The 24,075-nt window shown below is 42.4% G+C and overlaps 2 protein-coding genes across 2 annotated transcripts in view; one reads left to right on the top strand and one right to left on the bottom strand.

The window, feature by feature from the left end:
* mfsd4aa (major facilitator superfamily domain containing 4Aa) overlaps positions 1 to 2,863 on the top strand; it is an 11,941-nt gene extending 9,078 nt beyond the window's left edge. The window contains exons 9-10 of the mRNA XM_047583163.1: positions 1,130 to 1,250; positions 2,482 to 2,863. Of these exons, the coding sequence (XP_047439119.1) occupies positions 1,130 to 1,250; positions 2,482 to 2,534 (174 nt within the window). The 3' untranslated portion in view covers positions 2,535 to 2,863. The remainder of the gene's footprint in view (positions 1 to 1,129; positions 1,251 to 2,481) is intronic.
* On the bottom strand, positions 2,751 to 24,075 carry elk4 (ETS transcription factor ELK4). The gene is made up of 6 exons (XM_047583164.1): positions 23,398 to 24,075; positions 14,976 to 15,190; positions 12,752 to 13,531; positions 11,789 to 12,034; positions 6,673 to 6,792; positions 2,751 to 6,584 (listed from the first exon to the last, which is right to left on the bottom strand). Exons 2-6 carry the CDS (start codon positions 15,180 to 15,182, stop codon positions 6,486 to 6,488), a joined length of 1,452 nt encoding a protein of 483 aa, XP_047439120.1. The 5' UTR covers positions 15,183 to 15,190; positions 23,398 to 24,075; the 3' UTR covers positions 2,751 to 6,485.

Here is a 24,075-nt window from a genome sequence, read left to right as displayed (position 1 = left end):
ACATCCTCAAACAAGTACTTGCTAAAAAAAAAAAAAATATTGGTAATTTGTTAAATCTGCATGTCATATCAAACTAGAAACATTAATAAGCATAAATTAATAAGTTTTAACCTTTGCCACCACTAGATGGCAGATTAAAGTGTCCACTAACGAGAACAATGGGTTTACATGAAGCAGCATAAGCTGCAATAAAACCTAAAACTTCATGTCCCCATATGAGGACGCAGGGTCTCAGGAGGCGGTAAAGTGCATTAGAAAACATTAGTCCGCTTCTTCACGGTACCTAATGAAGAAGTTACGTTCAACGTTCATACCTTGAAGACCGCAGTTGGCTCAGAATGTTTCCTTGGCCTTCTCTGATTGGCTGACTGAAAACCACATGGTTTTAAACCTCACTCAGATTCACCTGGACTCAATTAAAAATTTGCCGAAGTTGTTTCCTCGCCTTCTAAAGAGTTAATTTTCATGCACTTATCTGAAGTCTCCCTATAAACGCATTCTAGCTCTTCTTTCCAAGACCAGTTGAGATATACAAACTTTGCAGTGAATTCAGGGTCTCCTCCCTCCAAAGAGACGTCCTTACTAGATGCCTAAACTGCCTCAACGAGCCCCTTTCAATGCTAATGCGCAGCGCTTGCTTGTCCTAAAATTTCCCACCCAGCTTATGTTTAAAGCTGAGTCCAGCCACTCTAAGGAGGAGCCAAGTTACAGCTACTTGTGACCACTTTGTAATTTGATGACACTAACAGGACGACATCATCTGCAAAAAAAAAAAAAAAAAAAGACAAATGATTCTGACATCTTATATTTGTCCACATGTTTGTAAGCTACAGGTGATGGCTCGAGATGGATGAGGACATGAATGTTAACTCTAGTTGTGAACAGGGACAGCGATATCCAGGGTGGGGTAGTCTAACCTGTACGAAGCTTTGCCTTGGTGTGACGAAGCCAATTACACAACAACCTAACCATGAAAAGTACACAGTACCTTTAGTAAGTGACCACATTATTGTGGCAGAAGCTGAAGTGGAAATGGTGCTTTTTCCAAAAGTGCTTCAGATTAGAAACCTATACTGTGTGTGTGTGTGTGTTTGTGTGTGTGTGTGTGTGTGTGTCTCCCTACCTACAGGTGATCCATAGTCATGGCAGTTACTCTTTCCTGTTGTGCTGCACAATAGCGTCCTTCATTGGTTTCTGCCTGTTCTTGCTGCTCCTTTATGTAAAGAGTATCCACAGAAACGAGCAACCAGGTAAACACACAGCACACCAGGTAGACACATTTAAAGGAAAGTTGCAAAAACATGTACCTTACTTCAATTCAATTAACTTTAGCACCAGAAGACATCTAGATACTGCAGCAGACTAAATCATTCAAAGTTTCCAAAGCCTGGTATAATGACAGGTTAAATGATGTTAAATGTCCTCATAACATATTAAATGTTTATAGTGTGTGTACTTTGTACACAGAAACAGCTGGAGCATTGTTTCATTGCGGTGAGTCGTGTAATATGGAAGGTTACACTTTGTAACCCAGGTTCTCTGAGTGAATTCGAGTCCTAAAGGTCCCTGGTTCCATCCCGAGTTTTCCATCGTTGTTCAGGCCTTTGGGCCAGGTTTGTCGCTTTTTTTTTTTTGTCGTTTTATTTTACCAAGTGTCTGCAGAAAGAAGGATGTGTGGATGGAAATGTGGACCACATAATTAAAATACTCAGAATTTATTTAACTTCATTTTCAAGTACAGTACTGGAGTTGTGTGCTCAGGGTGTTTACACCATTTACAAATGTAAATGATGGTTTTGTCCCATGTCAAGCTAGATTTCCCTATAGTGTTTATTGACTGCACTACATTTTAATCATGGCTGCAACATTCTTAGTATTTTGGCTAACAGCGTTGTCAAATTCCCTCCAAACACATTAGTTTCAACAGTTAAGTCAACACATAAATGTTAATTTATTTTCACTTTATTTTTTTTTATTAAGACTTTTTCTTTTAAATAAATGCAAAAATTACAAAGTAACATGTGGGAGTTACAGCTTTGGCGATCTGTCAGTGTTTCTATGGTCTTTGTTGCTGTTCAGTGTTGAATGTTGTTCATTTCATCTATTTTTCTTTGAAGTTAGCTTCCTGTAGTCTTAGGCGGGGTGTCATCTGTTCCATTGTGTAGATATCTTCTACAATCTGTGTCCATTGAGCCTGTGTAGGTTGGGAGGGGGGCTCATTTCCCCGTTTCCTAGTAGCTTAGCTTTGCTTTTTTAACCTGCTATATTTGGGACCTAATTCTGCTTCATTTTACAGCTCTGACTACACTTAAATCCGTTCATAATCCTTCCCAAACTCTCACAGCCGCTGACGAACAAAACTGTATGTTGACACTGGGTCAATGTCAGGTTGAAGGTGGCAGGATGCTGTGTTTGCTTTGCCTGTTTCACATCAGCACGACCTGTGTTTGTTTTTACCAATGAGCACTATTTAACTTTCAGATTCATCTAAAAGCATGGACCTGAAGGAGAAGCCTGAGATGGGAGACTCGTGATCCAGATCGTGGTCCAGAGCGACTAAAACGGAAATAATCTCAGGGAAGGCGGGCGTTCTTCTTCGGTTACTGGGACCGACTTTCAAGCCTGACGATCAACAATCAGCTGTATTAATCACAGTGCAATCATTAAAGTGTGTTTTGATTCAAGTGTTTTCAGCACGGAGGTGTGTGGTGGATTTCTTGGCGGACATAAATGCGAGCAGGTAGGCGAGACATGGTTAGAGATCTTTTATTATTGGTCTCACCTTCCGTTATAACACCCCTCACGTGTCAATACGCCACTTAAGACAAGTAGCTTGTAAACATTTGGAAAAAAAAAATAAAAAGCATCAAAAAGAGAGAACTGGACAGGACAAAGCAAGAAATGTGTTCTTTAAAAACAAGATTTTATATTTTAAAGTGGAGGGAAAACATCATCAGAGAATGAAGAAAAATGTAAATGACAGTTTTAGGAGGAGAACTCACGGTATGAATGTTTTAAATGGGCTCTTTTTTTTGTTTTTTAATAAAAGTTATTGCAAAAAAGCAATATTATAGACTTCCAATTCTATTGTGCTCTACAATAAATTCTCATAAATAAATATCGTGTGGTAGTGCCTAATTACAAATTTGTGAAAATTACTTGACAAACACTGTAAAAGATTAGACTTAAAGGACCAGTGTGTCGGTTTCAGAGTCACTGTAGCGAACTACGTCCAAGCTTCTAGGAGAAAACGCTGCTGTACGATTGGCTCATTTTAAACTGACACTGACAGTTAAAGGATGATTACACACCAATGAAAGTCTAACAATGACAAGTCTTCTGCAAATAGAATCTAAACCCGACACACGCTGGATCTTTAGCCCCGATTTGTCGTACAAAACACGAAGTGCACACTTGCATCCTCCCTTTGGGAAAAAAATATACATTTCTCAATAAGTAACAACATTTCAAAGAGAAAAATATGAGTCATAGAAAAGTGACAGAATCCAATACAACAGGAACCCCAAGATTTTAAGTGCAAACGTTTCATCACCACATCTGCATTTACAATATCAACATGACAGTATATCAAAACACTCAACATAGAAAACATAGATTTATATTTTCCCCCATAAGGCTTTGATTCCCAAAAAGTAGCCGACATCGCCTGGCAAAAAAAACAACAACAACAACAACAACAAAAAAAACATGCACAAAGAAAACATTAACTCAGAGAATCAAAAAAACAGTGGACATCTAACTATTTGGCCGTTACAAAAATAGAAATTAATCTTAAAATTCTATTGGCAGGTACAGGAAAATAAAAAGAGGTTACACAAAAATACTTAACAGGTTTTTCTATATACTGTATATTTAGATACGTTCTGAGTAGATCTATTACCACAAACATTGAAAAGCAGGTCAGAACGGGACATGGCCTGATAGAATTTGACATGCTGTGCATATTAACCCAACTTGTTGTCTGTATGTACAATGATGCATCCAGAAAAGCAAAACGCCGAGGCGCGTTCGAACCTCGGTGTGCACGTGCACGAGACATCCCTGTGTTTCTGGGGTTTGGTCTACGCAAAGATATGGCATAAAAAGCAAACAGGAGCACTGTTATACACCGCTAGACCTCTCTTTGTCACCTTTCCGGTGACGGAACTCCACATCCACGTTTGACGGAGGAAACTTGGGCTCGGCTGTGGTAAGGCACCTTGTATCACTGTGATGGACTGGAGGCTGAGGGGGCCGGGGTCTGGGAGTAGAAATAAGTCTTCGCCCTAAAAGATTCACTGGTCATCCATCCCTGGGTTAGAAAGTGACACTTTGGCGAACGCGCACACTTCAGTGGGTTCTATCCGAGTGCCATGTAAACATGTGTGATATAAACTATCCATCTTTAACAGCATAGCAAAGTGGGATCTACCTCTTCAGTCTGCGTCTCAGACTTTATGGCTTTAAAATCAGGAGGAACAGGCGCGATGGCTGATAATCTATAGGAGAGATTCAAAGGGTTTCTGCAGCCCTCGGTGTAAATGTCGGTGTACACGAAACGTTATGATGATCAGCAGGCTGGATGTGGAGGGGGGGGGTCGAGTCTTACTCTTACATGGCCAGACACTGGAGTTATAGCCCCAGTGATGAGGGCTGGGGGGGGGAGCAGACAGCATAGAGGTCTAACAGAGCCCATGCTGGAGCAATTTTAGAGGTACACAAATGATTAATATCCGATTAGGCAGAGACTCATCAGTGTGTTTCAGAAGGTTGAGACCGTTCAGACTGGAACAAGGAGAATGTAGGCACCAACATTTGGAGGTTACATCAGAGTTTAACTGAAACAACTGCACCTGGTTTCAGTTCCAGCTGATCTTAAGGAGTAGTTTGACATTTATTTGCCTTCTTGCCGAAAGTCGTGTGTGTGTGTTTATTGTGAATTTGTAGCTGGCGACAAAACAATCTGCCTTCAAAAGCATATTTCATTAACTTCATTTTTCAGTTCCCAGGATTAAGTCCCATATTTATCCGTATGTATTCATGTTTATGTTTGCATGGCCGCTCTACTGCTGCACATGCTTGAAATTAAAACAAATATTATATATATTTGAACCTGTGTATTATTTGAATAGCTTAAAATTGAATGCAAATGATGATAATAATGTATTTTTAAAAAAGCACTAGGCTGAGTTTAATATAGGACACGTACAGTAGGTAGGGGGTCCCTACTTAATCTCTCCATCAGTTTTGGGGTCAGTGACATGAAAAACATTGAAGACCCTTCACTTAGTTACATCTCATTTGTGCACGTTTTCACTTAGAAATAGTCCGGCCCTTAACCCCATCATAAACCAGCTAATCATTGAGCTTCAGAAGTGATGGAAGGCAAATTGTGTTGTGTCTGGACGGAGCCAGTTTCCCTCCAGCTACTTCCCAGTCTCCACCTCCTCGTCTAGTTCACGGCAAGAAAGCAAACAAACACTGGAACTGTTCCTGGAACCGTGCGACATTTAATTTGAAACCCTTCAAAGTGTGGGAGTCTTTGACGTCGAGGTGTTTAGGTAGGGCGGTGCGTAGTACATGATGCATGGACGAGATGCATGCACGGGGGGGGGGGGTTATGGCTTTGCTGTCTTTCATTCCCACGTGAAAGTTTACCGACTGAAGGCAGACCAGGCCACGCTGGCTTTCAGGCCTATTCTACGGCTTATATACTGTACATTAGAACTGACACATAGAGGCATGATTCGAGGTTCGTCTTGGATTGCGGCCACGTGTCATAAGGTAAAAACTCTGTGGATATGGCCAACGTTTCGGAGCAGCTGAGGCAAGGCTTGACATTTAAGCTCAGGTAAAGAGAGCTGCAGGTAAACATGCAGAGTATAAGGTTAAAGCATCACCAATGAGCTAGAGTAAAAGTTAAGGACGGAGCACAGAAAGACTCATCGTGAGCGCAGGAGAAAAACAGGCCGGGAACCGACGGCATAAAACCCGTCTTATTAGCCGACGACACAACTTGCACGAAATCAGACGGAAATTCTATAAAAGGAGAGATTCAGATATCTGCAAACGCTCTGCGTCCAAAGCGTGAAACAGAACGATGGATGCCGACGGTCCAATCCGAGCGCACGCGTTGTTGCCATGGCGATTCTTCTTCCCTGCTTTGGATCGTTTGGACTGAGTATTCCACAAAAGCCGGACAAAATGAGTCACATCAGGGGGGAAAATGACGGTGGCGTCAGCTTGTGCACGGACAGAAAAACATCCTGAAGGGTGAAGGTGCCGTCGCCCTCATCCAGCCAACGCTTCTCCACACCCTCCCTCCGCTCACACACTTGAATGAAGTATGAATTCTGTGGCAGTGAAACTCCAGAGTGATGATGACGGACTCGGCTCCCAGATCATTGTCCTGGATGTGAGAGCTGAAGCAGAAGTGACGGGAGGGATCGTCTGCGACGCTGCGTGTGGGGAGGAACCCGCTGATCCTATGTTTTCTGGGGGTCGGGTGAGATGGGGCCGGGTGTGTTGGTCCCGTCCATGCTGTGCACTGGAATCTGGAACTGAGGGGTGAGAACTGACGGGAACTGGAAGAGAACGCGAAGGAGAGCATTAGGGCGGCTTTATACTTACACACAGAAATAGATTGAAGGAGGTTCACTCTTATGCACTCACCTGGAACAGGTGACCCCCCTGGCGCCGTGTGGCTGGGCTGAGCGGAGCGACCGGACTGAGCGTGCTCCAGAAGTGGATGTTGGACAGCAGGGGACTGGGAGTCAGCAAAAGAGTAGGAGTCTAAAGGGGAAGAAGAACACAACAAACCATTACTGCTGTACACTGAGGTAACAAGAAACTAACTTAGTTACTTTACTGATTACTTGATTTCAAAAGTAACTAAGACTACAAGTTACTTTATCACTTAAATTCAGCAGCTGCCGACCTCCCCACCCCCATTTCCTCTACAACAGTGATTCCCAAAGCGTGGCCCGCGGGCCCAAGGTACTGCACGTGGGCCGCGAGAGGTCATTTTCTGTTTTAAGTAACCATTATTAAAACATTAAATATTTTAATTTAAAAGTAATTAAAAGTAATCACAACTAATAAAACAAAACCATGTGATTTAAATTATGTTTTATTCTTCATTTATCTGACCAACTTTTGAATAATAATAATAGAATAATTACATTAGTTACTGTACAAATCATTACGTGCATGTGGATGGATTATTAATGTGCATGTTATTGCCATGGTAACGTATTGCTCTGTTCATGAAATAAAAAGAAGAAATAATTGGTCTTGTGTGTTGATCAGAGTTGTTGTGTGGGCCGCGAGAGATTTTCAGATTTTAAAGAGGGCCATGGCAAACTGAACCCCTGCTCTACAACACACCCGACCAACTACTTCAACTTTACCAAACTCATTAGGTTTGATACAAAGTCTCGAATTAGAGACTTTTAAGTCTTTTTTGTCGCTACGTGACGTCTCTCCCTGCGACACAAGAAGAAATCAAAAATCAAAAATGAGAAAAATCTGATTACTGGATTGGAAATAGTAAAGCATTAGATTAGTCGTTACTGGAAAAAAGTAGAAATGTTACTAAAAAACCGGCATCACTGGTTTGTATCTGTGAACGTCCTCAGTTAATCTTTATTGATCCAAAACAATCAGAAGAGGATCATTGTAACATCCTAAAAGAAGTAGAATATTCTTAAATTCAACAGACGGCGACCAAAGCTTTGTGGACGTCTGTCTCATTTTCACAGTTTTAAATGTTCTTGCCCCCCAGCACTGAACGAGGACAACGAGAGACTAGAGGAGGCTGTGATGTACCGAGGTCTGGAGCCAAATCCTCCCAAATGGTCTTATCTGTAAGAGGAACATATTCCTGGAACGAGTCACCACCACACAACAGAAACTGCGACATCCACTTACTTTAAAAAAAAAAATTCTCATTGGTTAAAATAAATCAGACGTGTACTCACATAGTCTAAATACTTTTCTTAATCTGATGCACACTCTCTGGGTGCTTGGTCCATTCATTTATTTTTTTTTAATAATAATTGTGGGTCAAATATTTTGTCATAATATTGTCTGTTTCGATATCGTCTGTGTCTTTTTTGGTTTGTTTTGACATCGTCTGTGTCTGGTTCTGTAATTGTCCAGTGTGTGATTGTTGTTTTAAAGTCGTCTGTGTCTGTGTTGTGTAGCTGCCTTGTGACTACAGCTGAAATTTAGCATTTGTGCTAAGTCTGGCGCATTTACACTGATGGTTAATTCATCAATGTTGATTAATGTGCATTGTCCCAATTCAATAAACTAATAATAATAATAATAGTAAATTCAAAAATTGCAGAGATGAAGAAGAAGCCAAATACTAAAGTGTAAATAAACCGCCTAAAAGTTGACCTTCCACTCCATGCAGCATCAAACATACAGACACTACTTACTATTACAGACCATTGAGAACATCCAGCATTACACGTAGTGCTTTAAGTTACTCACAGGCAGAGAAAACTTAACAGAGAAGAAGAATCTGCTTGAGAGCTGGTGAACCCAGGTGCATCTCATGACCGAGAAGACTTGACCTACTCTGATCCAGAAAATCTAATAGTCTCTTAATCATTTCCAGTACCAAACAGCGTCATGTGACCTGCAAACCACATCAAAACTGAACAACAGAACAAGAGTCATGAGTCACTCATTACTGGAGCACTACCTCCCCCTGCTGGTCAGGATCGGTGCACGCTGGAGGTTAACTGTAACTTAATTTCAGGGGGAAAGAGCCAGTGTTACGGCATCTGTACGAAGACACTTCCATAAAAAAATCACAACTAATGATAAGTTGCTTGTAAAGAAATAAAATGAAGGAGACTTCTGCCAAAATTCCACACTGAGTGGCAATGACTGTGACATGTAGTATAATAAATGATGGATGGTGGATTAGTTCGTGGAAAACTGAATGTCTGGTAGGCCCGTTTTTTTTTGGTGTCGTGGGAGTTTAAATCTCACCTCCATTTCACGACGAAGAATAAAGATTTTCACACCTACATTTGCTAAATTTTCTGCCTCACTGCAAAAGTTACGAAGTTACAGTGAGTTGTTCTTCTTCTTCATCTTTTGGTTTGTTTGGTGGTTGGAAACCAGCTCGCAGGTGCATCATTATCTCCACCTGCTCCAACTGCCACCAGACTGTTGTGTATGTGTGTGTGTGTGTGTGTGTGTGTGTGGGTCAGCGGATTTACAGCTTTATTTAAAGTAGTTGCACCACAATCCCCGTTTTGTTTACTTCAGCTTCCCTGTGAGAACACATGACGCGGAGGATTCGACGCTCCTTGATCTGGCGCACACAATACGCTGGAGTAGATTTACTGATGTGGGAGTGGTTATGTTTCGCAATGTTTGTGCTGCGCAACAACTATAAAAAATAAAAAAATAATTAAAACAGAACGTGAAAGCGTGAGCAGTTAAAACAAAGCAGCAAAGCTGGAGGTGGAGCTACAAAGCCACAACTAAGTCACAAACCCACAACTCAAAAATAGCAAACTTTCGCAGCAAAGATGCAAGAAAACTACACAAGTGTTAGTGTTTTATGTCACAAAACATGATACTAATTTATATGGTTCACACCCCAAGTTGTTAAACTACATATTTTGAGGAGGCTGCACATCAAGTATTTGCTGGTAAATTTCATTTTCACAAGTTATAAGCCACTTTTTTTTAAGAAAACATTTATCTCAGCTGCGTTATTTTCATGTTACAACACACTGTGTTCTATCAAATGCTATAGATGGTGTCGATTTATATACAGGCTATACATATCTGCAGTGCACAGTAGTGATGAACTTAAATATGTTTATGTTCAGTTGTGTTGTGTATTATTAGTTGGTTGTAGAGCGTGTTTTTTTTTGTGTCAGGCCGATGAGGTTTGTGGTGTTGACATGGGCTACTGTCGACAGCGGTTTGCGTTCAGGCTTCAGTTAACTTGCAGAAAAGTCTCTGTAGTTTCTTTTGTTACCATGTGTATTCAGGTCAAGATCATAGACTTCACTGTTGCAAAGCATCACTTTCCACTGTGTTTCATCGACTAGTCCACTCAACTTTCACCACATACTGGTCGACTCTAAAAAACAAATCCAAAGTCATTCAACGTCTGACGAGGTCTAAACCTTCCACCATTACAAAAGTCAACTTTAACCTTCTGAGACCCAACGTCCTCATATGGGGACATTATGTTTTAGGTTAGTGGCAGCTTATTCTGTTCTATTAAGACTTGTTTTAAATTCAGAAACACTTGTTTGAGGACACTGGGATTTTACTCCAATTCTGCTTCTGCATTAAAATAAATAGTTTCATATTTATTTATTCATATATACACACTAGTGACTTCAATTGTAATATACATGGAATGATCCCTGTGTTCACCTAATTTTATTTTTTTTTTCAAAAACTACTTCCAGTTCAAAGATGATGCTTATTTTTTTTATTTTTTTTTTCTATATATTTATACTTTTTAGGTCCCACTAATCCCAAATACGTAAAGATCTTAATCTTATCTTAAATAAATTAAGATGCATCCAAACAAATGCTTGGGTCTCAGGAGGTTAATGCTTTTTAAGACCTTTTTAAGACACCAACAAATATAATACTCAATTTATTGCCTCCTACAATAGAGATAAAAACTTACTGTGAACTTGTGATTTTAGGTGGTGCTGCAAACATTGCAGGGATTAGCTTGGCCCCGCTATGGCTAGCTAGCCACGTACCGCTGGTGCTTTTCTCCTTTCATGTGCGACTCGACGGCTTTTCAGCCCCATTGTCCGTAATGAAAAACTCTTTTTGCAGAATTTGCACCCTGCCTCACATTCGCGTTCAACCCGGAGCCAACCAACCACCTCCTGAATAAATCCTCTTCCGTCCACTCATCACTGAATTTACACTTCCCCATCTTTAAACGTTGAACCACGCTCACCTAAACAACCGTTAAATGACTGCACGCAGCCCGACGTCAACGTCCGCAGGCGACGTGCCGTAAACAGCTATTAATTGCGGCGACTCTCATTTTCAAACACCAAATACACACTATTAGATGGTTTACGGTTTTAGATGGTTTCCCACTCGCATTAAGCACACCTGCTAAAATTTAATACCCACAGCAAATTTATGGTAAATTTAAGACAATTTAAGAACTTAATTATCCAGATTTTAATTTAAGACACTGCCAGAAATAACACCGTCCTTATGCCATTCTTCATACTGGAGACTTGTCTGATGAACAAAATTAAAAATTCAACCTGTCTGTTGTAATTAATTGTGAATGTTTATCCTCTCATCCTCTACAACAGTAACACACATGGATGTCCCTGTGAGTGAGTCCTTTGGCTGTTGAATCTGTATATGAGCCAGGCCAGAAACATTTCAGAAACGTGTTTTGTCTTGAGTTCATGTGAATCATTTGTAACACTGAAAAGAATCCATATTTAATTTTTTTGGGCTATACGCCCAGTCCTGCTGCAGTTTGGAGCCAAGCTTTAATAATTTATTTAATTTGTATTAGTTTACCAGCTGTGGACAGTATCGGGAAACAGAATGAATATGAGTACTGCAGTTAGATGCACAGAAAAACAAGGAAGCTACGTGTAATGTCAATTTCCACTGTCGTCATCATCAGTGTTTAAAAAAAAATGTTTAAATTTTTGCTTCGTTTTGCAGATGTGATTGTTCCACCTGGAAGCCTAAAAAAGCAAACAGAATGTAATTGTCCACCTGGAACCTAGTAGCAAACAAAGATAACGTCACGTATCAGAGATGCTGGTGTCAGAGATGCAGTCGGTAGCGAGGGGCTGCAGAGGTTCATGGGAGAAAAGTCGGAGGCGGTGACCAGCAGGGCGGGGGGGCTGATCTGCAGGACTTTCGGTGGCTTGCGTGTCTTCAATGAGCTCTGGGTGCTGACTGTGGTGCTGCTGCTCACTGAGGACGAACTGGTTTCAGCGTCCACCAGACTGGTCTCATCTCCAGACAGACCCATGCCGCTGTCCACCTGATTCACACAAACAAAGGTGTCAATTCAGGAATATACCGGCCGATATAGTGGGTGAGCATGTTCTTCAGGTTGCATGCATGTTTCAAATGGAGGCAGAAGACAAGATCTTTCAGCACTTCAGTCATTCAGCGATACAGGAGCTGTCTCAACGATTCACACAGAGCGCCACACTAGCCGAGACCTGTCAATCTAAGCCCCGCCCCTATCGCTGCTGAGCCAATCACGAGGCCACATATTACACTCTGATTACTTGGTAATAATAACAGTAATAGTTATTGTTAATAATAATACTAATAGCTTAATACTGAATGCAAAATTATAATAATTATGTACATTTATAATTTTAACTAGATTGAATTTAATATAAAACACAAATTTCATTTAAGTTCAGTTGCACTTGTTGTACATGTTTCGTGAATGAGCTGCAACTCTCATAAAGTCACGCGAGACTTCATTTCGAGGAAGACGGACTTCCAGTGAACTGGTCACATGATGCCTTGTGTCATCTCCAGTGATGGCGTTGACAGGAAATTGCAGAAAATGGAAATTAATGGTTAATGGAAACTCTGCAACTGAGTCATCTAATGCTCGTGTGATGAGCGAATATCACAGATGAACCGCAGTTCTGCAAAATTTTAGCATAACGGCTCATGTTTTATCTTCTTTAACCAGCCACGTGTGACATCAGTACAGCACGTATGCACGTATACTCGCCTTCTCCTGTGCGTGAACGTCTGCCGGCTCCGGAGCCTGAGCGTCCGCGGGCTGAGAGGACCTGGACTCGATGTCGCTGTCGATCACCAGCTCCTGGGAGGAGTCGGGCGCGAGGCTCGGTGACGGGCTGGCCGAGGTCAGGTCCGGCAGGCTGAACGCCGGCTCCGACGGGCGCATGTGTTCGAAGGGGTAGATGGACTGGGGGGCCAGGGAGGAGGAGTGTGTGCTGATGTCTTCGGCCCTCTGCAGCGTCGCTTGGAGAGGGTCCAGCTGGCTGGGCATCAGGGCGGGCTCTATGGCGACCTGAGGAGGAGGTGCTGGTGCTGGTTTGGGAGGGGTGTTTCCGAACTTGATGACCGACGGCACGGCGGTTAGCTGCTGCGGCTGAGGCAGGGCCTCCTGGCTCTGTGAGGTGGCGGTGAGACCCCTCTTCTCGGCCATTTTCTCACCCGGATTCTCTATTTTGATGGACTTGAAGAGCTGGCGTCCGTTTTGCAGAGAGTTGAGGGTGAAGGAGGTGTACAGGCCCGAGTGGATATAGTCATTGCGATTTGACTGCTTGGTGCTGGAGCCCAGAGCTGCTGTGCCACCCCCCACCTTGGCTCTGTCGCCAGACTCACCCTCCTGCAGAGTGCTGTCCCCCCTCTTTAAGAGTGAAGGGACGCCCCCGGCACTCGCATCCCCGCCCTCAGTTCGGGTAGCAACGTCTCCTTTCAGGATGTCCGGGTAGGACACAAAGCGGTACACAAACTTCTGACCATTCACCTTCTTTATGATGTTCTGGAAGACACAGAAAAGCAACATCACGGTGATTAAAAGCGGGAAACGCACAGCGACAGGAAAAACAAGACTCGAGGCTGATGTAGTGTTCCAAAGAAGGAGTAAAAAATAGTCAGACCGCAAAAAATCTTTGTGCGTGGGACAGCTCTGTCCTTCCTGTCTGTACTAAAACTAGTAGCTGCAAACGCTGCAGCCGAACATACCAGAGCAGCCCTGCCCTGAACACCCACACGATGATGCTGCGCCTCTGCCAAACCACAAGCAGAGTGGGAGACAGGAGGCACTGTGCTCCTCTGCTATATGTGACTCTGAAGTGGACGTTAAAGTTCCCCTTCAATCAAAAATGAATTAAGTTTGAGCTCACCATGTAGAATGATGTATGGGCAGGGTTTGGTGCTATAGAGAAGTAATTAGCATCAAGTAGTAGTAGTGGACATCACACTAGTTTGATAAATAATATTGTATTATTTGATATTATTAAATCACTAAAATTTTTCTACACATCTTAAAACTGAGTAAAAGTGCTCTTTAACTATTTTGCAGTGCGACGTCTTCGTTGCAGCTGCCTGGAGGAAACAGTCTTCTTTGATGCTCCAGCTGTTGCTTTGAAACATGTTCAACTATGCAGTTCATCACGTAGATACATCTGATCTCACACATATAAGGTTTCTTTTTTATTTGTTGTTGTTGTAATCCTAGAGAAGTAGTGGAACTTCTAATATATTAAAGTGAAAAGTCTGCAAATAGACTGGATTTGACCCCGGATTGGTCAAAATTATTTATCCTAATACAAGATTGTATCAGAGAATTCCTTGGAGGTAAATACATGTAAAGAATTCAAAGTTTTACTGAAGTAAAAACCCTGTAGTAAAATATCTTACTGCTGACATTACGTAAGCAACGTGATGTTTTTGATTTGAAACTGTGAATCACCAGCGCTGCTACATCTGTGCCACAGTCCTCTGCAAAGCAAACTAATAAGTGCAGCGACTACCACATTACCCTCAGCTGAAGACATCCAGCCACGGCTATGGTTGGCAGATGGAATCAGAACAAAAGACTCAAATTGAGGCTGACAGCAGAGCTGCGACCTATCAATCACGCTGTGGCCAATCTACCAGACACACATCTTTCCAGACCGCATTCTTACCAGCATCCTGCTCATACATATACCAACACCAGATGTTTGAAAAGAATTCAAAAGGAAACAATGGGTCAAATGTTTGAAGAAATGGGGAGAACAAATCTTTTCGGATCAACATGTTCAACCAAGTTCCTTGCAGGAATGACAACAGGCCACAACAGGCTGGATGGCTGGATAACTGGCCGTCTCGCTGTATCAACTGAAGCCTGAAGACCGAAATACTGCTTACGCATCAGAAACATGGCAACTGCAATTCACCGCTGTCATTCCCGAGGTGGATGACGGTGCACGTGAGTTTACCTTGTCGTAGTAGTATCTGAGCGCCCTGCTGAGTTTGTCGTAGTTCATGTTGGGCTTGTTCTTGCGGGCGCCCCACAGCCGGGCCACCTCCTCCGCCTGCAGCAGTTTGAACTCCCCTTCTTCGTTGGTCCAGCAGATGAGCTGCTCATTACTAGAGTCCAACAGGAGCTGGAGAAGGAACTGCCACAGGGTGACAGAGTTGTCCATGTCTTTCACTGGAAAAATAAAAGAGATACATGGAAAAAAATTAGGTTCATCAACCACAACCAACCTTAGGGCTGACAATTCTCAAAAAATACCATCTTAGACGCGTCGCAATGTTATGCTGTGATGGAAAGTGGTAATTTGTTTCTTGATCTGACTTTCTTCCTTCAATCAGTTGAACTGGTGGAAACTGCACTAGCAGGACTTCCTGGTCCTCAAGAACCGGGGTCCGTTAAGCTGAGTGGACCATTACAACCCATTACTCCCCAACCTGAAGGATATTTTCACAAAACGATGCAGGTTAAGATCCAAGAAGATCCTAAAAGAAAGCCGACCACCCCGGACCCTCTCCCACTTGTCCTGAGTTCCATCAGGCCGGAGTCTCCTCCGTCTGAGGACAAAGACTGAGAGGCTGAAGAAGAGTTTTTATACCCACGTCATCCGTCTGCTCAACGTTTTCTGTATGGTATGTATGGTGGTGAGTGCCTGTACATCGCTGCTGCAGCTGTGGAATTTCCTTACATCCATCCATCCATCACAGCTGCTTTAAAATAATCTTAATTCTTGAATATATCAGCTAACCTACTACATACCTACCTACCTACCTACCTAACTCAGTCCACAGAAAAATTCAAGTTCAGCTGCCTTTCTATAAACGCCTTTTGGAACCGATCGCCTACCTAAATACCTACCTACCTACCTTAAATGAATGAATGCACAAGCAAATCTGCAAATCATGATAAAATGCTACGACTTCCACCTGATGAGAGTCCGATCTCATTGATCTGATTCAATCTCATCCATCCTCACCTACTCATAAGCAGCCACTCACTGAAATCCCTGTTGTGTAATGGCCGTTTCATAAAGGCAAAGAATAAGAGGCGAGGTCCACCATCTGCCACAAGCACCGTTCGCTCATGTGGCTCCCACATTCCAGGACCATAATGCCACCACACACCATGAGAGCGCTTTCTTTAACAGCCGGACTAAGTCGAGCACCTTCAGTTGCGACTGCTTTCATGAAAGTTTGCAGCCATGCACCACCTTTTTCATGCCTTGCCGATCTGGATTGTGCATCAAAATCGTATTAAAAAAACAGTCATCCTTTGCACAAAGGGGATTGTATGACAGCTTTTGAAAGGACGGGGGCTGTTTAGAAGATGAAAGGACGTCCTATTCTTTTAAGCCATCTACATGTGATTTTACATTGGTCAAATGAATGATGCAGTGCAAGATTTACTAGCACGGCCTGAGGGTAAACATCTGCAGGTGTTTAAAAGGCAGCACAACTCCATGGCTAAAAATCAAACAATGTGCAAATATTGTGTTATTTCAAAGCATAAAAACTGGAATTAGACCTCAGCTGTTCTTGACGGGGGATGAAAAACATCACTAACCAAAGTGTTCTGAATGCATCACTGCTGTAACCGAGCCTTTTCGCTTGCTTGGGCCCTTTTAGACAGTAAAGTCTAAAAGAAAAAGGGAAGTAATAATGCTGACTTTTGCTTATTCTGGGGTTATTTCTAGGGTTCAGAAGAGGAGGTTCAGCCTCCTTTAGATATTTCTAACCGGCTCTGCTGATGTCATACTATACTTTCATCGCGGGCCGTGAACACATGAACAGCGGAGGTACACCCACACAGGTGTTTTCACTTTATCTAGTTAGACTTCCTCTTAGAACCGTGGGCGTGTGCAGAATGTTCCCTCACATTTTCATGAGCACTTCACAGACTGTGACAAGCTCAACCACCAGTCAAACCTTTTGACTAATGGGCCCCAATAGCAGTCTACACATAGTCCTGGTCTATAAACAACATGCTTCAAACCAACCAATAGTCCTTCTTGTCCGTCACTCAATTCTCAAAAGTCACCTAATTATAAGCTGCCTGACGAAAAAAAATGAGAGCTTCCTCTTTTCGCCAGGGGAAAGGACGAAACTCGAAGATAGGCAGGTGAAAGTGAGTCCAAAAGCGAGGACACGGGAGGTATTACAGGAGTCTGTCATAAGGTGTGCGTGGACACAACACATAACCCTAAATACAGCGTGAGAGCACGACCACCTTTTGTCTCCATCTCCTGCTGCTCCTCTGCATCCTGACAGCCTGTAGACGCCTGAGACATGAAAGAGGAGGAAACCTACTTCCCATCATAGCTCACTGCTTTTCAGATCTGGCCACTGTCAGGATCTGTCAACATCCTGCTTTTCATGAAACCTCTCTGTCCATTCAGCAGCGTGGAAACATCAGGCTGGAATTTATCTCAGTGCTCTGCTATGACGACAATTCTGCTGCATTTGGTGTACCAGAGGAATGTGTTGTCTGAAATACAACTTCTAGTTCCCCAATGTCTTACAGCCTGGTTGTAATAATAATAATAATAATAATAATAATAATAATACACTTGTGGCATGTACAGAATGTTGTACACATGTTCTCAGATGACCTTGTTGATGACGGATATATACTGTCAACGTTGCAAACTATATATGAAATATGAAATCATTTAGTGAAATCTTCCTTGTTTAAGGGAGGTTTACTGCTTATTTATGGTGTAGGCATAAGAAGAGCAGCTTACAGAAGTTCACAGTTGCCTATAATGACTCTTTGAGGCTGTTGATGCAGATGGTTTTAGTGCCAGTTACTACTTTAGCTTGTTTTCTCCAGTGTGCCAATATGTGAGGCAGCCCTGAGAAATTTAATGTATGTGTCGAATAGATAGATCAGAAAATGGTTTTATTGGAGCTCTGGTCCAATGATTCCCAACCTGTATTGATATTTCAAGTGGACATCTTAAAAGGAGAAAGACGTAAGTAAGAGTGCAATGTTTTAATTTTGTTTGTTTGACATTAAAAAAGTGCTCTGAGTACGCGTCCTATGGCCTCTGTATCTATATTTTTGAGACTTAAACGTTGGCCCTTAGCAGGAAAAGGTTGGGAACCACTGCACTAGTTAATCCAGCCAGGAGTTCCCTGAGGTACTCCGCTAAGCTAAGGAAACATTGGAGGGAATACCTTTATGTCTGAATGTTTTGTTTTTTTTAAATGTACTTATTCTGTTTTAAAATGACGCTGCAATAGAGTCTCATAGTAATAATAATAATGATAACAATGACCAACATTCCACGGTTCGTATAAACTCTATTGTAATTCCATAATAATCATAAAACATGTGAACGGCTCAATGTCCCGAACCAGTTGACCTGTTATGTAATTTCCTCGCAGTATTTTATGATTCAATGTTACACCAATGTTTTTTCGTCCTACTAACACCACACACACACACTAGAAAACATGAAAACAACAAATAAAGCCAGAAATATCAAATGTGTAAATACTATTTAAGTTTGTCTCAATACAAATAAACTTCCGACTGGAACTAACGGTCATCATTTGTCACCTCTAATGCTTCGTGAAGCTTCCAGCATCCAGCATTAGTTTCAAATAACTGGGAGAGCTGATGATTCAACTGTGTTTTCATTTGGGAGCCTGTGCTTTGTAGTGCTCTTCAATCGCATTGTGTTGAACTGACACATGTTTCTGTTATTTTGACAACCCTTCTGTGTGTAACTCATTACGGTTCAACAGTAATCCGGTCGGATTACCACCTTTTCTATCACTGCATCGCTCATTTACAAACATATATTTCCTTCCAGACTTAACATTCACCCACACAACACACCCGTACACACACACACACACACACACACACACACACACACAGCACATAACTCTCATTGTTGTTTGGTTTGTCCCTGTCCCTGTAAGTGTTATGGTTGTTTGTCTTCCATAAATAAATAAATTCAGATTCAGTATAAACTGAGCAGCGCGGGACTGTTACATTAGAACACGTTGTTTTGATTAGTGCAACCTAAGAACTTGCAAACGGTGTGTAGTTGTGTTAATCTGTCGATGCGTCTTCAAATGAATTCGCTCTCACACGCAAAGTACGGTTCAGTTCATTTCTTATACTTAATGTAAGACGCTGAATCTTTTCCCTTTAAGGAGTGAAAACGGGAGATTAATTGATTCCCCCGACTATTTTCTGTTAATAACTAAGTGATAGAAGCTTTAAAGATGTTTTACAAGGATTAAAATATCAACTGAATACAATATCAAAACACTCAAGACACATGAAAATAAGACTTATTCAACTAAAGAAGAAACAAACCACACAAAGAAATTCCGGGCATATCTCATGATGCTCGGCACAATGGACAGGAACTACTGTTGCCTAATCAACACACACCTGTGGCTAAAAACAAACAGACCTCTTACAGACACCTCGGTCTGAATACGCTTTGGAGCTGTTCCACAACCCAGGCTCGTGGTGCGTTTCATTTCTACCCAGAAAGTCGGAATTTACGAGTTCCGAGTTGGAATTTTCAACTGGAACTCCCGGAAAGTGGGATTTTCTACTCAGAAAGTCAAACAGTCGTCACTGCTCCCTGAGCTCAGTTACCAAGATGGCCGCCCCGTGTGTAAACAGTGATTAAAGGTCCCGTCATATTCCGTTTATTAGCACTTCTGATTAGTTTTTGTTGCATACAGACAGTATTTTTCCACATATATAGGTTTTTCATGTGTTATATGGGAACTACAAATCCATGTCGCGCCAACAACGGCTAAAAACACCTGGTAAAACCAAAACAGTGTGAAACACCATCGTGGCAAACTGTGATTTATAGTGTATTTTTTTCTACATTTAAATTGAATACTTTTATACATTTCTGCCTCGTGTGGTCTAGTAGATTTCATCACTGTAAATAATTCTAGTAAAAAACTCATGAGTTCCATCTGTTCCATTTACAATTTGTGTAACTTAGTTTAATATTATAGCAGCAATATTAGTTAATATCAAGAACTCTTTTAATTTCCCTCTGCACTCAACTAAAATGTAAATACTGAACACATCAAGTTTCCACCAAGTTATATTTGGACAAGGCAGGAGCTTTCACCGACACGGCCATCTTGTTTTCAGACTTCTGTGACTGGAACGACGACAACTCAGGTGTGACGTCATTCCCAGCGCCGACTTCCGCCCTCCGAGGGCACCATGAGACCCATTTAACAACAATACAACAACACAAATACATAGGGCTGGGAGGTATACCAGCTCAATACTGGGATTTTTTTTCTGTTATGACATGAATTTTTAATATACCATACCGTGTATTTGATTACACAACTTTCGTAACGCTGCACCACGACACTCTGTTTCAGACCGAACCATTTCCAATGAGGCGCTTCTAAACAAACATGGTGTGACTGCGAGCTGTGGTGAAGACGGAAAGGTCCAAAACATGAAGCAGCAGAACGAGAAGACCATGAAGACACGAAAGAAGCCAAAAATAGTGATGTGTCAGTTGTTTGGGGGCTTTTTTTTTGGTTTAAAAAAAATCCAATGTCAACCAAAAAAAACATTTTTTGCGAGTGTTGTCGGGCTAAAGTTGCAGTGCTACTACCAGTGTGGAATTATTCTACAATACTGACTCATCATGACAATAAAACAGTCCATCCTGAGTCAATCTGCTGCATTAATTCTTCTCTCAACCAGTAGAAAATGTTGTGAACACGTGATTATGCATGAAAAAACTAATACCGTGACATACATTTTTGATCAAACCGCTTCGATTTATTTCGATAAAGTACATTACGTGTTTCCATTGAAAGGTGTTTTGCGAATCTTGTAAATTCTTGTTATGCGAGACTTCGCTTTGAGGAAGATGGACTTCAAATGAACTGGTCACATGACCCCCTGCGTCATGTGTGGTGACACGGAAAAAAGTGTTTCCACCGGACTTATTTTTAGAGGTTTTTCAAAATGCAGCGTCATTACCAGCTTTTTATTGAGATATTTTGGTTTTGCGCATTTCTAGATGTAGTGGAAACGCTGCAACTGAGAGGTCCCAAATAGACAAGACGCGAGCGCAGTCAGATGTGCTTTCCCACACGGCTATTAATGGATCAGTCTACAGGTATTGTATGCTAGCTGAAGAAACCCCCAACAATTAAACTCCCCCCACAAGCCTGTGCTTTCATACCTAATTATATCCACTGTTCCCTCAAGAGGAAATACTGTAAGTTAACCAGATAACCATTAACAGACGAGTAAATATGGCCATTCGGAAGAGCTACTCTGCATGCAGGAGCGTAGCACACATGCTGCAGCTATGACCAAAGACGCTGACTGTCACCCGTGTTCGTCTGCGAAGGGCGGCCTCCCACGTGGCAGATGTTCTGATGAGGTGTCTTGTGTTCGACGCAGCTATTGAACACACTTCATTACCAACACTGAAAAGGGACTTGCAGCTCCACTTGTCATTGTGACGAGAAACAAAAAAAAAACCTTCTGCCACATGCAATCACCGTTTTCGCTGAAGACCCTATTATTAGCCGGCGCTCAGAGCCCACTCCCAGTAATCTGCTCGAGTTGAACAAACGCGTTCGATTCCTTCGCCGTCGAAGGGGCCTCTACTTCCCCATGTTTTCGCTTTTAGATTTTGTGTTCCTGTAATTCACACCCCGACAACCCGAGCTGAGGCGAAAGGGCCACGCTAACAGCTACCGCCGCGCTGACACATGCCGCTGTGACATTCGTCCTGACGAGAGCGGCCTGCGTCGGAGCTTTTAACAGTGTTTTTCACAAATTTTCTGAAAAAAAAAAATAAATAAATTTTTGTTTCACTGACGTTTCTTTGTATTAAATTTGTCAGACGACTCTGCGGCCGTGAGGTGCATCAGGGAAGGATCTGGTGAACAATTCTGTCTCATGGTGCAAATAAAACCACCTTCTGATCGGTGCAGCTAAAACCAAGGAGATGGCTGTGGACGTCCGGAGGTCCAGGGGAGTGTGTAGAGGTGGTTCAGACTTAGAAGTACCCGGGTCTACATCTGGATCACAACCTAAACTGGCGCTCTAGATCTTTTAACATCTGCCCGGAAGCTGCTGGAGATGTTCTACCAGGCTATTGTTGCCGAGCTGGGGAGGCAGCACTAAGAAGGAGGAACACAACGGCTGGACAAACCGATACAGAAGGTGGGACAAGAGCTGGAGACATCGGTGACGGATGCAGGAACCTCGAACAAACTCCGGTCCATCGTGGAGAACGTCCACCACCCTCTACACCAGGGGTGTCAAGCATAAGGCCCGGGGGCCCAAAATCGAATCCAATCTGGGCCGTGAGATGAATTTTCTAAAATTACACTGAAGATATTAGCTGAAATTTTTTGATAAAATAAGAAATTGCGCTTGCACCTTGCACTTTTTAAGAAATTCACTGTTGTCGTACTTTTTTTTTTGCACTAAAGCAAAGGGAAACATTTGTAGTTGTCGTTATTTACCAGGTAATAAGCTATTGTGCAACTGGTCCGGCCCCTTTGATCTCAAATTGTTCTGTGTGTGTGGCCCCTGAACTAAAAATGAGTCTGACACCCCGGCTCTAAACCATCAAATATCACTCAACCTGAGCTTTTCAGGTGGCATTCCCGCTATATTGTTTTTGTTTGTTTGTTTTTTTTGTTCACTCAGTGTCACAGGCTGAATATGACTAGAGCTCTGGCTGTCAGAATCTGTCACCGCATGTGTGTTTGCGTGTGCGCATAAGCTTCTTATGTGGACGAATAAATCTGCCCTGACTCATCCAGACACCCCAACCCACACACACACACACACACACACACACACACACACGGACACACACATACACACACACACACAATCTGTCCCAAGTAGTCATGTTTAGGGCAAAAATAGGACGGTGTCAAACACTGCTGCCAGAGAAAAAGATTACCAATGAAGGTTATGTAACGCTCGACATTATCTGCTGAGGGAGATAACAACGACTTGTCTTCAATAATCGTATGAAATTGGTTATTCGTGCGCAAAAAGAGAAAGAAAAAAAAAAAGAAAAACGCTCTGCAGGCTGGAGGGACTGGTTTCTGCTGTCAGACACCCACACGGTGAGAGCGAGCAGAATAAAAAGACCACTTGTTGATGCACAACATTAGGGTTAGTTTCGTTACGTTTCAAGGCTAGACAGCCCCTTCCCGGTTGGCTGAACCACCAAAGTGCACCGCGGACGCGTAAAGACGCGTTTGGCACGCACGCACACACCGAAAAGGAGACCATAAAAACAACACAAATCAAAGCACTGGCGTTAGTTCGCTGACTGTGAGTTAGCTTTTTTAGCTTCGCGTTAGCCTGCCTCCTGCCAGTATTACCTCTCTCGTCGAGCCCGCTGGATTTCCGAGTCGTCGAGCCGCGGCGAAGTGTTCCCAAAACATCTCCGAAAAGCTTCCTACGCGGCCATAGCTCGGAGGAGAAGCGTCAAACCGCGCGTCAGGCAAATACCTGAACATAAAAGACATTAAACTGCTTCCACTGACGGTATATATCCTCAGAACAGGAAATAATGCCGCATTCACTGATCCCCGTACACTTCCGTGTCTACACCAGCGCTTGAGTTGTAATGCTCGATTTGGTTTCTGTTTGAGTAGCTAGATAAGATAAGTGAATCGCTTTACTTTGATTTGACGCGTCGGGGCCATGCCTGCTACGAGTGGTGCCACCCGTACAAATGCTTAAAGATTTAGTTTGCGCAATCTCCGCCGCTTCACTCGTCGGCGCGCGATTGCGTTCGCTCGCTCCAATTTTCCCACGCTCCGAAAAGTACATAAATGCGTCATTAAACTCACGCTGAGATCACTTCCTCTCTCGTTGTGTTTATTGTTTTGTTGTTGCCCACAAAAAATGCAACGTAGGCCAGTAGTTTACAGTGTGTTGAAATATAGGGGCAAGGATTTTTTATTTTTTTTTTCGATGCAGAACTTTAACACTTGCAGGTTATATTACCTCATAAAACTGTGACAATGCCAGGGTAGTTAATATACTATACTATA

The sequence above is a fragment of the Mugil cephalus genome, chromosome 4 (genome assembly GCF_022458985.1).
Source record: "Mugil cephalus isolate CIBA_MC_2020 chromosome 4, CIBA_Mcephalus_1.1, whole genome shotgun sequence".
Lineage (NCBI taxonomy): Eukaryota > Metazoa > Chordata > Actinopteri > Mugiliformes > Mugilidae > Mugil > Mugil cephalus.
The sequence above is the reverse complement of the archived record's forward strand: the minus strand, read 5'-3'. Positions and strand labels throughout refer to the sequence as shown.